Source organism: Simochromis diagramma, unplaced genomic scaffold (genome assembly GCF_900408965.1).
Source record: "Simochromis diagramma unplaced genomic scaffold, fSimDia1.1 OVJJ01000344.1, whole genome shotgun sequence".
In the NCBI taxonomy this organism is placed as follows: Eukaryota; Metazoa; Chordata; class Actinopteri; order Cichliformes; family Cichlidae; genus Simochromis; species Simochromis diagramma.
The window spans coordinates 4874002-4892156 of record NW_024387375.1 but is presented as its reverse complement, the minus strand read 5'-3'; the positions used below and the strand labels follow the sequence as shown (position 1 = coordinate 4892156).

The 18155-nt window shown below is 43.3% G+C and overlaps 1 protein-coding gene across 1 annotated transcript; it reads left to right on the top strand.

Moving 5' to 3' along the window:
- The first annotated feature begins 697 nt into the window (after positions 1-697).
- On the top strand, positions 698-15990 carry capn12 (calpain 12). The gene is given in 23 exon segments (XM_040009285.1): positions 698-943; positions 1778-1847; positions 2596-2639; positions 2641-2715; positions 6947-7080; positions 7199-7370; positions 7442-7525; positions 8472-8557; positions 8653-8730; positions 8817-8980; positions 9071-9345; positions 9432-9443; positions 9545-9618; positions 11312-11434; positions 12366-12402; positions 12500-12571; positions 12672-12717; positions 13018-13079; positions 13386-13454; positions 13546-13624; positions 14002-14118; positions 15648-15700; positions 15781-15990. Coding segments are annotated over 23 exon segments (2154 nt in total). The 5' UTR covers positions 698-742; the 3' UTR covers positions 15808-15990.
- Positions 15991-18155: the final 2165 nt, after the last annotated feature.

Below are 18155 nucleotides of genomic sequence, written 5' to 3'. Positions count from 1 at the left end.
TCATCATGAGAGGAAGCAGCTCAGAGCTGCTGCAGATCTTCTCACTGCGAGAGGTCAAAGATCAGGGGTTTTCTTTCAATTTGCCAATCCTCTTATATATCGCGTTTAGAGAGCTTTCAGTGAGTAAATCAGCTGTCACCATGAGTCCCGCAGTGATCTGTGGTGTGTCGTCCACTGGAGTGCACTGCCACCTAGCGCTGGCGTTGGAGAACTGACTGTGGTTTTGTCGGCATGCATGAAGAACATGCTGGCAAATCCAAACGTCCTTATTAGAGGTTTAAAATGATTCCTGTTGGTGTTTTGGGTCTCACTGGAAAGAAGCTTCCTGCACGCACGCGAACATAAACGTGCTGCAGTCACAGTTCTGGATGTTTTACAAAAAGCAAACAGAAACTTTTAAAGATTTGAAGTTTCTTCATAGTTTTGAGTGAAGTTTTGTGGCACTTGCTGAGTCCCTGCACAGACCCCTTTTCGTATCCCTTTTCGCATCTGTCTGCACTCTCAGCACGATGGACAATAAACTCCAGAGATCAAAGGCGCCCCTGGCACCGTGTTATTACTCCGACTCCCGCACCGAAGGCCCCCCGGGCGCCCCGCATACCTTTCCAGGCTGGGCAGAGCCGGGGAGGCGCTCCAGCAGCCCTCGCCTGATCCGGTGGGTGTGCGCTTTTTCTTTTACTGTATTTAAGCTCTCACGTTTAGCATCTGATAGCATTTTTCTGACAGCACACCCACTGACACGATGGCGACTAACAACGAGGCTCCTCTGGGCTCCACTGAGAACCCGATCAAGTTCAAGGACCAGGACTTTGAAACTCTCCAGGCAGAGTGTCTGAAGTCCGGCGTGCTGTTCTCTGATCCAACCTTTCCAGCGGAGCAGAAGTCCATCGGAACACCGGAAGACCCGGACCCTAAAAAGGCTATCCAATGGAAGAGACCCAAGGTGCGAAGGTTTGACCACTGACATGTTGTGCATGCGCATAAAGAGCCAGCGGTTTTGCAGAGGTTTAGGTGTTCGTGGGCTCATTTAGCATGATTCAAACAAAAACTCTGGAGTTAAAGAAAGTTTCTCTGTTTTTCAGGTATGTGTTTCTAAATGTTCCCCCCACATTCTGCACATGAGCTCTCAGCAGCGCTGATGTGGGTGTAGACAGATTTAACCAGGTGTGTCACAGGTGTGGAAAAACCTTGAGAAGAAGGAGTTGAGAAAGAAAGAAGTGAGGGAGAACTGGAAAAGGTTATACAAATCATCAAGAAAAGAGCCAAATGTCCATTCACATATCCTTAATCTAGTTTTATATTGACACCAAGTCACAAAGTAACCAAGTACATGAACAAAGAAAAAAGGTTTGGACTTCAAAAGTAATTTAAAAATATATATATTTTCCAGGGAAATCTTTGTAAAACAGGGCCACATAAATGATTCTGTAAAATGTCACATAACTTAGTGTTTTTAATTAAAATGTTCTTAAATGGTCAATCAGTGAAGTTATTCTATATATTGTTTGTTATTCTAAACATATCACCATCATCTTCCTCACAGAAATTAAGATTTGAGCACAAAAAACAAATATAAGAACTAGGCACCATCTGAAAAATGTCCTGTCATGGCCACAATGAGTTTATGACAGAGTCGGAAACTCTCCGGTAGAATTAGTGTAGGAAAGTCAAAGTTTAATGGCTTCTTAAAGAGGACGCGGGGATCGCAGGAGGTAAAACATTCATGGTTATAACAGCAGAGCTTGTAAATTGTGCTCTTTTTGTTCTGTTTCTGTAGGAAATCAGTAAGAACGCTGTGTTTGTCGAGGACACGACTGCAACCACTGATATCTGTCAGGGCCAACTTGGTGAGTACATCTGGAACAAGAACAATCTTTTTATCTGCCAGCTGTTTATTATCAATCCACAGGGATTGAGTGATGAAACCAGTCATGTTGAAATGTCTCAAACTGGGATTGCACAACACCCAGTTAAATGGATACAGGCGATTGAAGTAGCTGTACAACGGGGACAAACAGGCTCAGAGGGACCAAAACATCTAATGTGCAGCCAGAGGGAAAAGAGTCGTGTCTCTTTGTGGTCATCAAATCCTAAATCTGCTGGGGGTCGTTACCCCATCGAGCTGCAGCTTTATTAGCCTGCAGCATCAGCTAAAATATGCGTTTCTCAGTCTGTTTCCAATTTTGATGAATTATACGGCTGTTTTCTGCAAAACAGCAAACTCGTCCTCCACCTCTGGGATTTCTTCATTGATGATTTGTGTCGTCGGATGTGTGCGAGCATGTCACTGGCACAGATCAATTCCCCCTCCTCCTCCGCCTGCCTCTGTCTCCATGTCTACGTTTTGGGTTTCCTTTTAAGCTAAGTCTCAGTCTGTGTTTTTCCATGATTTACACAGATGCTAACGGTTACTGCAACATCTGCAACACAGAACAGATGTTGGCTGCTGGAGAAGAATGTGGTTGATTACGTGTGTGATGGAGAGCTGCCAGTCTACCTAACATGAATGCGGGAGACCACCACCCTCTGAAATACTTAATAAATATAAAAAGTGATCACCTTTAAACTCGTCACACTCTTCTTCCTGTTTATCAGGTAACTGCTGGCTGCTGGCTGCCCTGTCCTGTCTGACCGCGCATCCCCTCGCTCTTTATGAAGGTGGTGCCACCAAACCAAAGTCTGAGCAACCGTTACGCAGGGATCTTCCATTTCAAGGTAAGACCAGACTCTTTTTCTTACTAATGAGAAACAATGCTCACTCTTTCCCCCAAAACAGCATCTATATTATCCTCAATGCAAATTGCCCACAGACAATTCAAAGGAGGCCTATTTGCCATGCTATTATGGAAGGCTAGCTTTCTTGGTCTGTGCAATTACCATCAGTAATGCGGGACATTTTAAGGTCAATGTGGACTGTAAACCAGCGTATACTGATTTAAGGTTTGACTCTCATCATCCACTGGAGCACAAACTGGGCGTTACATCAGGAAGTTACAACACAGAGCGAACACCATCCCCACAGACACAGCAACCAGGGAACCAGCAGGAAGAACATCATGTCAAAGAGGCCCCGATTAAATTTGGTTTATTGTGGTTGAACTTTTGTGAGCGCTGTGAAAGCACCCAAAGAAGAAAGCTAACTGCTCCCTAAGCAAAAGCCTTTGGTGATGCCTTATGTGTCAGGAGCATCAGAATAGCTGAGATGCATCTTTTCAAAACACTGTGTCTCTGTGGCGTTCAAACCTCAAATCCCCACGCCAAAAACTGGTCCACCCCAAGTATTAGGTCGCTCAAAACAAACAGACTAATATAATTTTTGCAATTAAATGCCAAGAGGATCGCTAGGAATTATATTTTGTGGAAGCCAAACAACCTCCGGCAGGGCACAGAAGAGCTGCCCCATCAGGTCAGTACTCAACAGTCTGTTTACACCTGCAGGCCAGTGGCCACTCCTTCAGTGAGGATGTGCACATAGTGGAGAGAGGAACTCTCTGTGAGTGGTATTTACAGGCGTTAAACAACGGCCATGAAAATTTGCATATTAACAACCATGAAACTAACCTCACGGGCCATTGTTAGTCAGTGCTGCTGGTTTTGGTCATTACGTGTTTGTACTGGGAACTGAAGACGTGACTCAGACTGGTGAAAAGTTTCTCTGAGTACAGGTGAATGTGGATTACTGCAGTTTTAAGTCATATTTCATACAACGTGAAGCTCATTTTGTAAGTTATGGACACACATCGAACAGAGTATGCTTTATCTCCACTTATCTGGGGCCGGGTCATGGGGGCAGCAGCCTAAGTAGAGAAACCCAGACCTCCTTCTTCAAAGCCACCTCCTCCAGCTTGTCCGGGGGAACACCAAGGCGTTCCCAGGCCAGCCGAGAGATATAATCTCTACACCGTGCCCTGGAGGACCAGCGGCTCTACTCTGAGCCCCACCTGATGGCTGAACTTCTCAGTCCCCGACCCGAAGTTGGCCGGGGGACTTTAGTATAATCATGCAGAGGTTTCTCATGTCTGTTCATAAAACAGCATGAGGGTAATCGAGCAGCTCAAAGTTGACAGGACTTAACAAATCATTAGGCAACAGTGAGTACGTCCGTTTTTGGATACAGCTTGTGTTGTTGACAGCACAGATTTGACTTAAATTTGCAGATTTGCAGGCCCAAAGCTGTATCAAGTTGCTTTATTTGAAGACACGATCACACATTCAGCCAAATCTGGAGCCAAAAGTGTCAATTAAAGTGTTTCCCTGAGTTTTTTTATTAAATCATTACACACAAAAACTTAGGTCATATTTCAGCATAGATGTACACAAAACACATCAGTCTGTGGCTCTCGAGCTAGTTCATCTGCTGGTTGTTCTTGCCAAAGTTTGTGGTCACATATCGTTTTGCACAACATAACACGAGACTAAAAGCTTTTTGTCTGGTCCTGCTTGAGCGCCTTTGAAGAGCCATTTATTCTGACGAATGTGAGGCCTCCACAAACATAATTATATTTAGACACCCCTTAAATTTAAGGACAGATTGCCTGAACTAATTTATATTTTATCTGATTTGGCTCTATCCTTTGAAATGTTTTCTGTGAGTTGTCTTTTTGGTAAGCTGCTGTGCCACGGCTCTGGTATTTATTGAAGGCAGCTAAGACACGTATCAACTCATCCTGGAGTCATTTCTGCACAAAGGCCTCCCAGCTTGAGGGAGACAAACATAAACCCAAATCTTTATCAGCTCATTAGAACTGGTGATTCTTATCTGGAGAGTTCAACACTTATTCTCTGACTCTAACTTGCTCAGATCAATAAAATACCAACTTCATAGACATGTGAATCTTGCAAAAGCAGACACATCGGGAAGTGATTGTTTTGGCTCGAAGCTCTGGACCTTTAGAGACTGCCGTGGAGAATGTGGCGTGACTGAACAAGCAGGACGGAAGGACTGGAAACTGATTCTGCTCTGTCAGAGTAATTGGAGAGCAGTTCAGACATGCAGGTAGTGACTCCCCCGGGACACCTGTACACACACACACACACACACACACACACACACACACACACACACACACACACACACACACACACACACACACACACACCAGCCATGAAAGACCAGTGTAAGCCTGCTTTCAGCTACTGTTGTGTACACACCGTTAACAGTATGGTACACACCTCGAGCCATGACCAGTAACGACCTGAAGAGCTGTTGTTTTTAAATTCTCCTTTATAACCCTTTTGAAGCTTCATATCTGGACAGCTGATAAGTCCCCTGATTGTTGAAGGCATAATATTAAATTATAGCATTAATTGAGGCAAGACGATCTTATCTACAGGCAACAACACACCAGTTTAAAGTGCTTTCCATTACTTAATTTAATCATCAATCATTAATTTTTCTCTGTAACTGACGAAGGTCACGTTAATCGAAACGTTGTAAAAAAAAAAGTAATGTTGAGCGGGACAGTGTGCTTTCACAGAGATTATATTATATTATTATTATATTTTTCTTCTCTCTATGAACCTGTCATTGATTCAGGTACGCTGAGTCTTCCTAAATTTGTTGCACGAGTTAATTTAGTCGTTGCAACAGTTCAGAATAATCTTACACTGGTCTTTGGTCATCTCCTTTGTGTTTAAAGCAGTCTGCTCGGCTCCCAGGGTTACTTGGACGTAAACTGACTGGTAGCTGACAAAAACTAAACTACTAACTGAAACATTTCAGTTATTCATCGATTTTCTTCAGCCTGCTAATTCAGGGTATTGTGGGGAGCAGATCTTACATGTGTGAACGGCAGGGTGGCCTCAACAGGCCACCGACATATCACAAGGCTACCACAGAGAGGCAGACAAATATTCACGCCTACAGTTTTTCACTAGTTAACCGAACGTGCACGTTTTTTGACTCTGGGAGGAAACTGGAATAACCAAGGGGACATGGACAACACCCAAATTCTGGCCAGTGGATTGAAACCCATGACCTATTTGCTGTGAGACAACAGTGCTACTAACCACTGTACCACCACACTGCTTGCATTTCAGTTACCTGAAATGCAAATTAAGATAAGACTGAAAGCTAACTGAATTACTAACCAATATGCTTAATAAGTTAAAATTTAGACAAAACAGCCACCCAGATGAGACTGATCCCCCAAAGGGATTTGGGGTGGTGTCAGGACAGGACTATTTGCAAGTTAGCCAAACAGGTAACTACACTGTGGAGACATGCTAAGACTAGCGAAAACCAAGCTAAAGCTAAACATTTTTAAAACAATAAAACCAAACTGAAACAATTTTTATTTTGTTCTCCAAACTAACAGAAATTAAACTCAGAAGAATAAAAGTCAGTTTATCTCTCATTATTAAAAAAAAAAAAAAGTTTCCAATATTCAGACTTTCTCTAGAAATACTCTGGGTCTAATGCGTCACCAGAAGTATCAAAGCTAACTTATCTGCTGAATATGATCACAAATTGCTTTGGAAATCTGAACTTTGCCAAGTTCTCTTTGTGAGGTTTGTTTTCTGTTGCAAAAAGGTCAAACAAAAGTGCAGAGCATGCATGTTGTTTTACACAGAGGGACGGTAAGCCTAGAGTATTTACATAGACTAGTTTTCCAACTCAGAACACTGTGTAATAGAAAATAACTCGTACATCAACATGAGAGATTACATGGAGACAGAATACGGCAGTATGGAGCCTTTCACTCAGTGAGGTCAGCCTGACACAGACAAACTGCAGTCTAAAGGTGGGGGTGTTGTGCATCGCTAATAGTTTGTTTCTACTGACCCCAGCTGGCCAAAATAAATCAGTTGATTCTAATGTTCACGTTCTCACTCAGTTTTCCTCCTCATTACAGTTCCTCCTGACTCATTATATCCTCTCCTCCTCTCTTCTCACGTCTCCCTCTTCTGTCGCCGTCTCTCTCTCTCTCTCCCTCCCTCTGTGCAGTTCTGGCAGTATGGTGAGTGGGTGGAGGTGGTTGTGGATGACAGGCTGCCAGTACGCGAAGGCCGTCTGCTCTTCAGCTACTCTCGCACCCGCAATGAGTTTTGGAGCGCCCTGGTGGAAAAGGCCTATGCCAAGTCAGTTTCCACAACCAGCATATGTTTCTGGGTTGTAATGTCTGAGATCACCCACTCCTTTTCTGTCTGTGTTATGTCGCTAACAGAGATAGCCACTTTTCTCACCTCCCATATGTAGGTTAATCGGATCTTACGGGAGCCTGAAGGGAGGCAACATTTCAGAGGGGATGGAGGACTTCACTGGAGGCATCGCCCGCTCGCTGGAGATCTCTTCTCGTACCCCTCGAGTCCTCTGGAGGTCCTTGGCTGCTGCTCTGTCGCGAGGGAGCCTGCTCAGCTGCTTCATCCAGGTACACTCAGCACCAAACTCCAGATGCTGACACTCACACACGTGGATGTTAACCTGTGTTTGTCTTCACAGGCCAAGAGCGCCTCAGATATCGGCAAGGTGACAGGAGAGGGGCTGATAAAGGGCCATGCCTACGCCATAACTGACGCTGACAAGGTATCACGAAGATGAGTCTCATTAGTGAGCACAATTTTCACGCTATCTCACATTATATCATTTTATTCTAAGCTGATGAAATTTATTGTGACAATAAATGTAATCTCATTTATATTTCATGTCTCCTTATTGTAACTTGACTGGATTTCATCCTATCTTGGAATGTAATTGACTCATAATCCGTCGTCTAATCCTGCGTCAAATTAAAAAAAGATCAAGATGAACGAGAGCACTCAGAGAGCGCAACTACCTCCAAGGGCTAAACAAAAACTTTAATGTTTTATGATGTTTTTATTACAACATGCTGATGCTGGCGTCACCGAGACGTCGCAGGGCATCGTATTGAAAACATAAAAAGGTTGTTGTACAGCTCTCTCCATGTCCTTTCATACGATATGTTACTCGATATGGTTTCTTGAAATTTTTCTCAAGGTCAACTTTGATCTTGGGTGCTAACAGTGAAAGTCGAACTCAAATGCTTAGCCAACCTTGGTATTCATGTCCCTCAAGGCCTAGAATATTGCGAAGTTTGAAGACGATCCTCCAAAATTGTGGGTAATATAAAGTTTTTACTGATTTTCACCTAAATTAAATCAACTCAAGCTGTTACTGGTATCTACCATCACACAAAATTTAAAAACGATATCTTGAAAACTGTGGATGCTAGACTGCTAACAAGCAGACAGACAAACAAATGGAACTGATTACAGAACAATCAACTTTATTGTAATTTAATGTCTGTCAGTCTACTATGATCTGTTCTTGTAAACAGACTAGATCTTACACAACACTTTCATAGTCTGATCATTTTTTTCATGGAATTATACATTTTAAGACTTTTTCTCGAATCTTGATGTAAATAACAACATAGTGAAAAATTATCCTTTCAAAATAAGACTTCATGTGTGTTTTATAAGCTTCTTTTTTGTTGTTGTTTAAATCTTAGTTGACAAAACCATCAGATGAGATTTTGCTGCTGAGGCTGAGAAACCCCTGGGGTTTTATCGAATATTGCGGACCCTGGAGTGACAAGTGAGTGTGCATGTTACACAAAGAGAGCACGCCCACTCGCAGTATACAGAACATCCACGGATGTCAAGTTTGTCTCTGCGTGTGCGTGACTGCAGGGGGAAAGAGTGGGAGAACGTGGACCCGACAGAGAAGGAAAGGATCGAGGTGAAATGCGTTGAAGACGGAGAGTTCTGGTAAGAAGAAGAAACATAAAACTTAAACCAGTGAATAAATCTCTTGTGGCTTTAAGAGCTCTGATGCGAGTAGCCGTCTCTGTTAGGATCAGTGCCGAGGACTTCTCCAACCTCTTTGATGTTGTGGAGCTCTGCAGCGTCAATCCAGACTCTTATGATGAAGAAAGCACACCTGCCAGCTGGGCCATCACCGAACACGAAGGCTGCTGGCTGCCGGGGAGTTCTGCTGGCGGTAGCCGCAAATATAACAGTACGGTTCAAATCTGGATCACTGTTCATTCAAGCTTTACTGGGATCCTTTCTGTTGCCAGATGTTGCTGTCTCTGCTTTTTTCCCCCAGAAACATTCTGGAAAAATCCCCAGTATACGCTGGTCCTCAAAGAGAAGGACGAGAATGAGGATGAGGACGATGACGACGACGTGGGGGACGATGGCGAGGATGGCGATGATGAAATGGAAGATCCGACTGTGACCCCAGATCCGAAGAAGAGAGCCGAGAAGCAGAAGCAGAAGCAGAAAGTCAAACGTTGCACGGTGCTGGTGGAGCTGCTGCAGAAAAACCGAAGGCAGAGGGATAAACTCAACTTCCTGCACATCGCCTTTCACATCTATAAGGTGCCATATTTATCCAGCTTTAACGTTTCAGCATCTTAACTCTTTTTCTTGACACACTCATGTGACTCATTCTTTGTTTTTTCCAGGTTCCTTCTGAGGTAAATATCTACCAATTATCAATAATTTATATAAAATCAAATTAACATGAGAACTATTTTCATTTCTCAGTAACTGTTTATTTTTTTTCACATAACTGCAGAACACTTGTCTGGACCGCAGCTTCTTTATGAAGAATCGCCCAGCGTGTCGTTCTGGGAAGTACAAAGCTCAAAGGTATAAGATGAAACTATGAAGAGACTGCATGTTGCTCTTTCAAACACAAAGAGAGCTACGCATTCACACGATGATCCCAACAGCTGCAGATCCTGATGCTGTGGTGAATGTTTGAGACGCTTTTAGTCGTAATTTTGAGTAATACCTGAGCTAACTCTGAAGTCAATTTTTATGTAAGAGAATTTTGTCATCTTTTGCTGAGTTCTTGCTGAGTTCTTGCTAACTTTGAACAGAAAAGAGATTTAAAAAAACAACAACAGAAAATCAGTCAGCCAGAGCAGCTACAGTCTGTATCATATGCTCAAAACCGTTAAGGGAAGACTCGATTATTAAAGTATAACACACAGTTAGTTAAACTTAAGGGAGATCGGTCTGTCCAGTCAGGAAACAGAAACCATTCCCTTTCACCTGCTTTGGAGCAAATGAAAATGACAGCAGATGCATTGGAGAGGCAACAGGACAACATTCAAAATTACTTTGAAGGTGATGACCATTGCTCTCTCCTCATCCCTCCTGAGTGATTTTCTCCAGGTTTGCTTTTTGCTAGTGTCTTTTTCACGACTGGTAACATGATACAGTACCTGCAGCACATTCAGCTTGCACAGATACTCAATGATGGCACATCAAGAGTGTGGAGGAATACCAAAAGATGAGGAGAGACCGACATGTCCACAGATGGGCATCAACCAGCCCCGGGACTGGTATCTGCTTGATGGTGCAATGAGGAACAGAAGCACTACCAGAATGCCTGTGCTCCAGACCAGTTCACCGGAGAGCACCACTGGTCTCGTTGCCTCTTCACATTTTGATATTTGTCATGTCCACTCCAGATTTGTGTCTCTTACCTGGACTAGTTGATCGGGACCGTCCTGGTCCTGATCCGGTCCTGATCACTCTACTACTACGAGTAATCCATCACGCTCTTTTCTGAGCTGAGTGGCTTCTGTCATATTTCAGGCCTGCTTGAAATATGAATATTCAGGCCAGAACATAGTGACTGAGTGTGGTGGTCTCTGCCAGGTGACTCTTGGAAAAACCTGAAACCTCTTGTGGTCAAACCATATCTTCATTTATGATATACTGAGGTGTCAAAACTTGTCATTAAGCCTACAATGGAGGTTGTCAAATGCCGCCTTTATCGGGGGAAAGAGTTAAAGGAGGTCTGACCCTGAAACTACACTTATGAAGTCTGTTTCTGACAGTTTGGTCAGGATGTGGGCATCCTGCTGGGGATAATTTTGTTGAGCTCCTGGTTGTCTTCACAAAAAGGAGTATATACTGGTACTGCTGCTGCCTTGATGTCGTTCTATGGTTCTTTCCAGCTCTCCTCATCTCTGAAATCTCCTCCATACTTGTGTGAGTGTGCTGGTAGAAACAGTAAATATGGATGTGCCATTCTGGAGAAGCTATGTGAAGCAGGTGCAGGTACAGTGACAGGAACGGGGGATGGTCTTGTTGTTGCCTCTCCGACAGACGCTGTGTGATTTCCAAAGCAGGTGAAATACATTCACAGTGGTTTATGCTTCCTAGAAGGGACCAACAGGGAAGTTTATCTGACTTTGTGTTTTACTGTGATGATCGAGTGGTCGATCATCACCTTAATGTTATTGAGCAGGGCATGTGTGATATGTTTTGTGCATAGAATCGTTTAGCTTATTTGTTACAATCAGTAAACATGCTGTTTGTCCTGCAGAGGTGCGTGGAGAAAGATGCGCCTGGATCCAGGTACTTACGTCATTGTGGTATCCACCTACCGACCCAACATCCCTGGAGAGTTCTTCGTCCGCACTTTCTCCAAGATCGGAAACACTCTCGAGTAAGATGGAGGAAATTTAGCTTTCATTCCCCAAAAGATTCCAAAGCAAGGATAAAAAAAAACTTTCTGCATAGTCTGATGTCAGAAAACAGAAAAAAAAAACTACTTCTGATAGCATGTGTGAATTATTACCGCTGTGTGTGCGTCTCCCTGCGTCTGCACTCGTCATAGATATTCTGTCAAATTATAAACTCACTTCCCGAGGGCTCAGCTGCACGCCTGAATCACCTGCCGCAACACTCACACTGAACAGCACAGTCATAGTCACCCACACTTCCCTGTACCTATCAGAGGCTGAATTATATGTTAAATATAAAACACTGCAAGCAGCTTATAAAACAAGCTGGCACCATACCAATACCCTGTGAAAAAAAAAGCTATTTTAGCCTGATGTAAATTAAACTGTGAAGTACTTGTAGTAATGCACTGTTTTCTTGTACACTGCCTGATGTTAGAGGTTTTGGGGAAACTTTTTATCCCATAACAAAAGGCCAGCTCAAAAAAAATAAAGTACGATTGCTGGTCATGGATTAGAGGCCTTGTGCAACCACGCTGACGCGTTCAGGTGTGTGTTTATGCAATTAAATCTGCACACGCTCAGTTTAAATGAGTCAGTTAAAAAAACTGATGAAGTTTCCTGCAGGAGTATTAACAGTAGAGACCCCGAAGTCCAGGAATACCTATATTTCTATCAGGTTACATAAGATAATAACAGGCGTGCAGGCGCTTTGCAGTCATTATGCATTGTGAGTCATTTTTTGGCTTTCGACCAAGGAGAAATTAGACTGCTGGACCTCTGATTGTTATAGTATTGCTAGTGCTACTTAAGTAGCCTAAAGTATCTTAGTGCTTTACTGCAGTTATTTTTGTGCAAATGAGTCAGCCAGATTTTTTACAAGTACAACAATCTGACATGGCCTCTGTGTTCCAGGACTCAAGACTTTGCCTGCACCTCCAGCTTCTCACAAGTGAGTTCACAGACTTCTTCGGTACACATTACAGTACTAGATGCTAACAGGTGCTAAAAGCTGTAGTATGTTTATATTTGTTTTGTTTTTCTATCAGGTGATGACCGCTCCTGTCTCCTCAAAGGATCAAGAGAGAGTGGAGATGACTTTTGACAAGCAGGCTGGCCTAGTAAGAATCATAGCACTCAAACACTTCAGGCTCACAAAGTAAAGAAAGCTTTGAAGCTTTTTTAAAAAAAAACTGTTTCTCAACTGTGTCTTGCATGCAGGATGACAGGCTGAACGTCAAAGACATCATGAAGCTGTTCAACTCAGGTCAGAGCATCCACTGCATTACCAGAAGTCAGTTGTAGTAGTGTCTGTATTTATGTGTAATACCTACAGTGGCCACCAGATGGGAGCAAAGCAGCTCCTTCATAGGTTTGAACAGTGCAGCCACAGAGGTCGCCAGTCTAGACAGAGGCTCATACACAGTCAGATGAAGTAAATTGAACTCAGTTGAGTAATGAAAAGTGACGACACTTGTCCTCACCTTCACCTTTCCTCTGCTAGATCCAATTTAAACCCTTGTTTTCTCCCTCTCCATCAATCTGTGCCTTTCTTCCCTAATCACAGTTCTTGAGAAAGATTACCATCTGCCTTTGGAGACGTGCAGAGAGCTCATCTTTGGAGAGGATGTATCCTTTTGCCCTCAGTTTATTCTTTAACATCACTCGCATACCAGTCTTTTTGCTTGCGGTGCACTGCGATCCTTGCTGACACTGTCTGCGCTCTAGGCACGTCCTCGTGTTCTTCACGTTACAGCTGCAGCTGTTAGAAACCAGACTGACCTTTGCTGGTTTCACGCTTCCTCGGGGCAGACGCTTGCTGACTTCTGCAGCTGAGTCATTGTTTCACCCTGCTGTTCACTATCACGCTCCTTCCTTATAACTTTATCTCTCTGTCTTCTGTCCTGTTGAGATGTCCTTAAACTCTGCTGGCAGACTAAAGGGCGCTGCGCTCTCAGCCGTGAGCAAGCAGGAACCCTGCTGGCCAGTGTGCGCAATCTGCAGGTACAGCTCAGTCTGTGCGCACATGTGTGTGTCTGTGTGTGTGTGCGGATGAGAGTCATGTCAGTGTTACTGATGCTGCTCTCTTTTTCAGTCCATCTTTTCTCAGTTTGATGAGGATTCTTCTGGAAGCATGAGCCGCTTTGAACTCAGCTCAGCACTGCAGGCTGTTGGTATGCACACACACACACACACACACACTCATTTTCATATCTTAGTGAGGACATCTAATTGACATTAGGCTTTCCCTAGTTGTTTACTCTAACCCTAGCCCCTATCCATCAAAAATGAATGCCTAACCCTTAGACTAAACCTAACCGTAACCTAATTGTAACCCTGACACTAAAACTGCATTTTGAGCCTCAAAAATGCCTTCAAACTTGTGAGGACGGGCATTTTGTCCCCATAAGTGACTGGTGGTCACCACAAGTATAGTGACATGCCAGATTTCTGTCCTCAAAAAGATGTCTAAACATGTGTACACACACACACACACACACACACACACACAGAGTTTGGGTTTACACCTTCGTTCTTCCCTGTTTTCCAGGATTCCAGTGCGATAACAAGGTGGTTGAGCTGCTGTCTGAGCGGTTCACATCTGGAGAGCTGGACATGCCCTTCCACGGCTTTTTGTCATGTGTCACCAGGCTGCGCAAGCTTTTTGGTAACACACACAAACACACACTTGTGTGTACATCTATCATCCACGTGCACTCTACTGTGCTATGTTAGCGCATCCATTACTGTTATTGTGCACAACTAATGCAACTCAGTGCAATCAGGCATGTAGACACGGTCAAGATGACCTGCTGAAATCCAAACCGAGCATCAGAATGGGGGAAGATTTTTGCTGGTAGTGTATTTGAGAAACCGTTCATGTACTGAGCGTTTCCAAAAAAAACACCTCTAGGGTTTACAGAGAATGGTTCAAAACAGGGAAAATATCCAGTGAGCAGCAGTTCCCTGCGTGAAAATACCTTGTTGATATAAGAGGTAAGATGAAAATGGACAGATCGCTTCAAAATGACAGGACAGTAACTTAAATAACCACTTGTTACCACACTGAGAGCCCCTCTGTAAACTAAGGCTACAATTCTCACAGGCTCAACAAGGCTGGACAGAAGTTTGGAAAAATGTTGCCTGGCCTAATGCATCTTGATTTCTGCTGCAACATTAAGATAGTATGGTCACAGTTTGGAGTAAACGTCATGAAAGTATGGATCCATCCTGCATTGTACATCTATTCCTTATTGGTTCTCAGAGAAATTTAGAATTCAGCTTAAAACCCTGTCATTAACATATGTGGCCTACATGGACAGGCTTATATATCAGAGCCACTGAGCCACGTTCTTCAATCGCGATCACACTTTTTAGGCTGTTGGCTTTCACCCATTATTTTTGGCCTATTGCTCCACTGCCTAATCACACAAATCCAGGTGTGAAAACGGGTGTGGGTCACAATCAGCCAAGGTTTCGGGTGAACCCGCTGGGAGACCTTGCTCCACCTTACCACATGACTAACTCAGAACAAATGCTCCGAGATTTGAGTGGGCGTTAAGGCGTCTGGGAAGGGATGTCAAAACTCTATTACAAATGGCAGACAGTTGGTGTTGTAAGCCACCCCCTCACTTCAAAGAGGGTCGTTCACTCCTCTTTCTACTGATGGTTGCTTTTAGAAGGATAACACATCATGTCATAAAGCTCAAATCATAGAGCGCCTTTGGGATGCGATGGCCCAGGAGATTCACATCATGTATGTGCAGCCGACAAATAGCACCTTGTTGAGTTCGGGCCATAAAAAAATTAAAGGGGTTGTCAAGGAAGAAGAGGTCCAACGTGGTAAAAGTAAAGTGTACCCGATGAAGTGTCCAGTAAAATTAGAATATCTTCTTTTTTATTTATATATCAAGTGATGGTTCAATTAAGAAAAGCCCAGTTAACTTACAGTGTACCTCCGCATGGCAATCATGCTTGTATAATGAAATAAGAGAGATTTTTAACAAATAGAAAAATTAATGAATTAGTTAAAAACAAAAAGAACAAACAAGATATCAGCTATCGTGCCAGATGCCCTGATGTAAGTACTTGGTCTCAACTTGGCCACCTCAGTGAAAACCATCTGGCTCTGATAAGTCGAGTGTTGAGCCTCTGCAAATATATCACATGCAGTCATCTCCTCCCCTTTTCCCCCAGCTCTGTATGAGTCTGAGACCAGCCAGGAGGTGAAAGACAGAGGGATCAACTCTGTGAGTATCAAACATACTCGGTTATGCACTGACCCCAGACCTGAACAGGCTTTTCATTTTCTGCTCGTGTCAATCCGCAGTGGCTGCTTCAGTTTCTGACAGTGTGACGGCGTTTCATGAAAAGCTGTTCCACACGGACCCCGATGAGCTACCGGAGAAATATGAGAGAAGCTGCTCTCGCTTGCTGTGCTGTTGTATTCTTGCATTCTTGCTTAACTGAGTAGTCCTACAATTTGTAATCAAATCCAGTTATGTTACTCCACATGTAATAAGGGCAGTTTTAGAACCGATATGTCCTCCGTGCTTTTGTCTTTTGCGTCAAACAGCGACAAAAAATGTTTTAAAAAGCTCTCACTTCCCTCTTTCAGAATATAAAAGTGTCAGAATGATTTTGAAATGGCAAAAGAAAATATGTTTCTAATTCTTACAATTGAATTAAATGGTACAGATGACTTCAATTACCCACATGGTGAAAAGAAAAACACACTTCAACCCCAATACCTTACTCATCCACTCACACACATGCGTACCCTGAGATATATGCACTTATTAACACACACACACATTCAGAGCGAGTACTGCCTGCCCCACCGAGGGTGTGAGGGTGATGTCTCAGCTACACGCACCATCTCTATTCTTATCACACTGACGCCACGTACAGCGTCAACACACATTCGCCCCCTCCTCCACTACGTTCCCTTACTCCCTCCATCCATCCCTCACCCTTTCTCCACCCTCCTGTTCTCTCTAGTAAGTGTCTGAGTCTCACAATCTGCATCCTCCTCCTCCTGCTGGTACATGCTGGCTGCTCTCACTCTCTCGCTCTCAAACACACACACAGGTGCGCACACACTCATGCGCATGCAAGCGAGCAAATGTCCTTTCTACACATGCTGCTATTAATAGCCCCTTTACTCACACACCACCTCCTGTTCATCCTTAGGTGAGTACACACAGGTTGCCCTCGGCAACCGTCCATTTACATTGTGATAGAGAGAGGAGGAGACAAAAGCAAGGGAGAGGAGAGAGGCAGACAGGAAGGACCCATAGAGAGTGGTTCTTATGATTGCTCTCTGTGTACGGCCTCTTCTTCACAAACACCTACTTTATTCAGTTATTTATTTATTTTCCTGCTTTCAAACCGTGTGGCTTCCTCTTATCTGAGTGTTTTTATCCCGGAGAGGGTTTATAAAACAAGCAACAAGAAACAAAACTGATAGCGTGCAGCCAGGTTTGCAGCTTCTGGAGCCTGCAGTGAGGCACAATGGTGCAAAACGACATTGTGCTAACAGAAAGATGATGTGTCATGTTGATGTTTCGCAGAAAACTGAGAGAAAAACTTCATTTAGTTTGTAAAGAATGAATCAGGCAGAAGCTGATGGTTACTGAGTCCTTCAGCAGTACTGCATGTACCTGGGAATGGTTATTTTTTTGAGGTTTGGATTCTTATTTTCTATTATTTGCGTTTACTGTTTTGCGTATGAAAGCTTTGGCTTCCTGCTTTCAGTTTATTCTTCATGTGATTAATTCATTTTTATTATATCACATTGGTTTCCATCTTTGGTTATTCATACCACCCCAATTTTTCTTTGTATCGTCTTAAATTTGAGTTTTCGTGTCCATTTTGTTTCCTGTTAAACTTTGATAGTTTTCTCTGGTGTCTTGTTGCAGTTTTGACTTCCTGTTTGTCTGACTGCCTTGATTGTTTTCACCTGTTCTTAGTCACTTTCCCCTCTTGTGATTAATCCCAACTCCGTCCCCGGCAGTCTCTGTCTTAGCGTCTGTCTGGCTCCCCTCGTGTGCTGTTAGATTTTCAGACTTTGCCTTCAGCCGAGTAAAAGTCTTGCTTCTTGTTATTTTGTCTACCTGAGTCCTGCATTCGGGTCCTCCTCACTTCACACTTCATGACAAATTTCCTCTTAACTCTCATCCAGGATTTGTGATATTTACTAAAGGACCACTTTACTCTCTCATATTGAACTGAGCCTCAATAAAGTCTAGGGTCGCAGACCTCTTCCTTTCTTTGTGTAACAGGTGGAGGAGCACACCTGTAGGCACTCGGTTAATTGTTTAAAAGGCTTAGTGAGCTAATATTAGCTGTTGTGTACAGCAGATAAGCATATACTTTTAGGTGTGGTTTGGGGCTAAACGTTTCTCTTTTAAAGATTTGATCACTGTGTATTTCCTATCAGTTTAACTGAATCAAATAAATTTACCTCTGTGGACTCCGCATTTGTTTGTCTGAACTTTGAGCCAATTGATAACACAGGGATCATGAATGTGTGCACCAAAGTTCACGATAATGAAATATCTGAGCCATTTTACTCAAAACTGCAAATGTGAATTTCATGGTGGTGTGAGAAGAAAAGTCAGGAGGCTACACACAAATGATGGGGATCCATTATCTGGGGACCATGATTTGTTTTTACTGATTAAAGTTTATTACATTTATTGC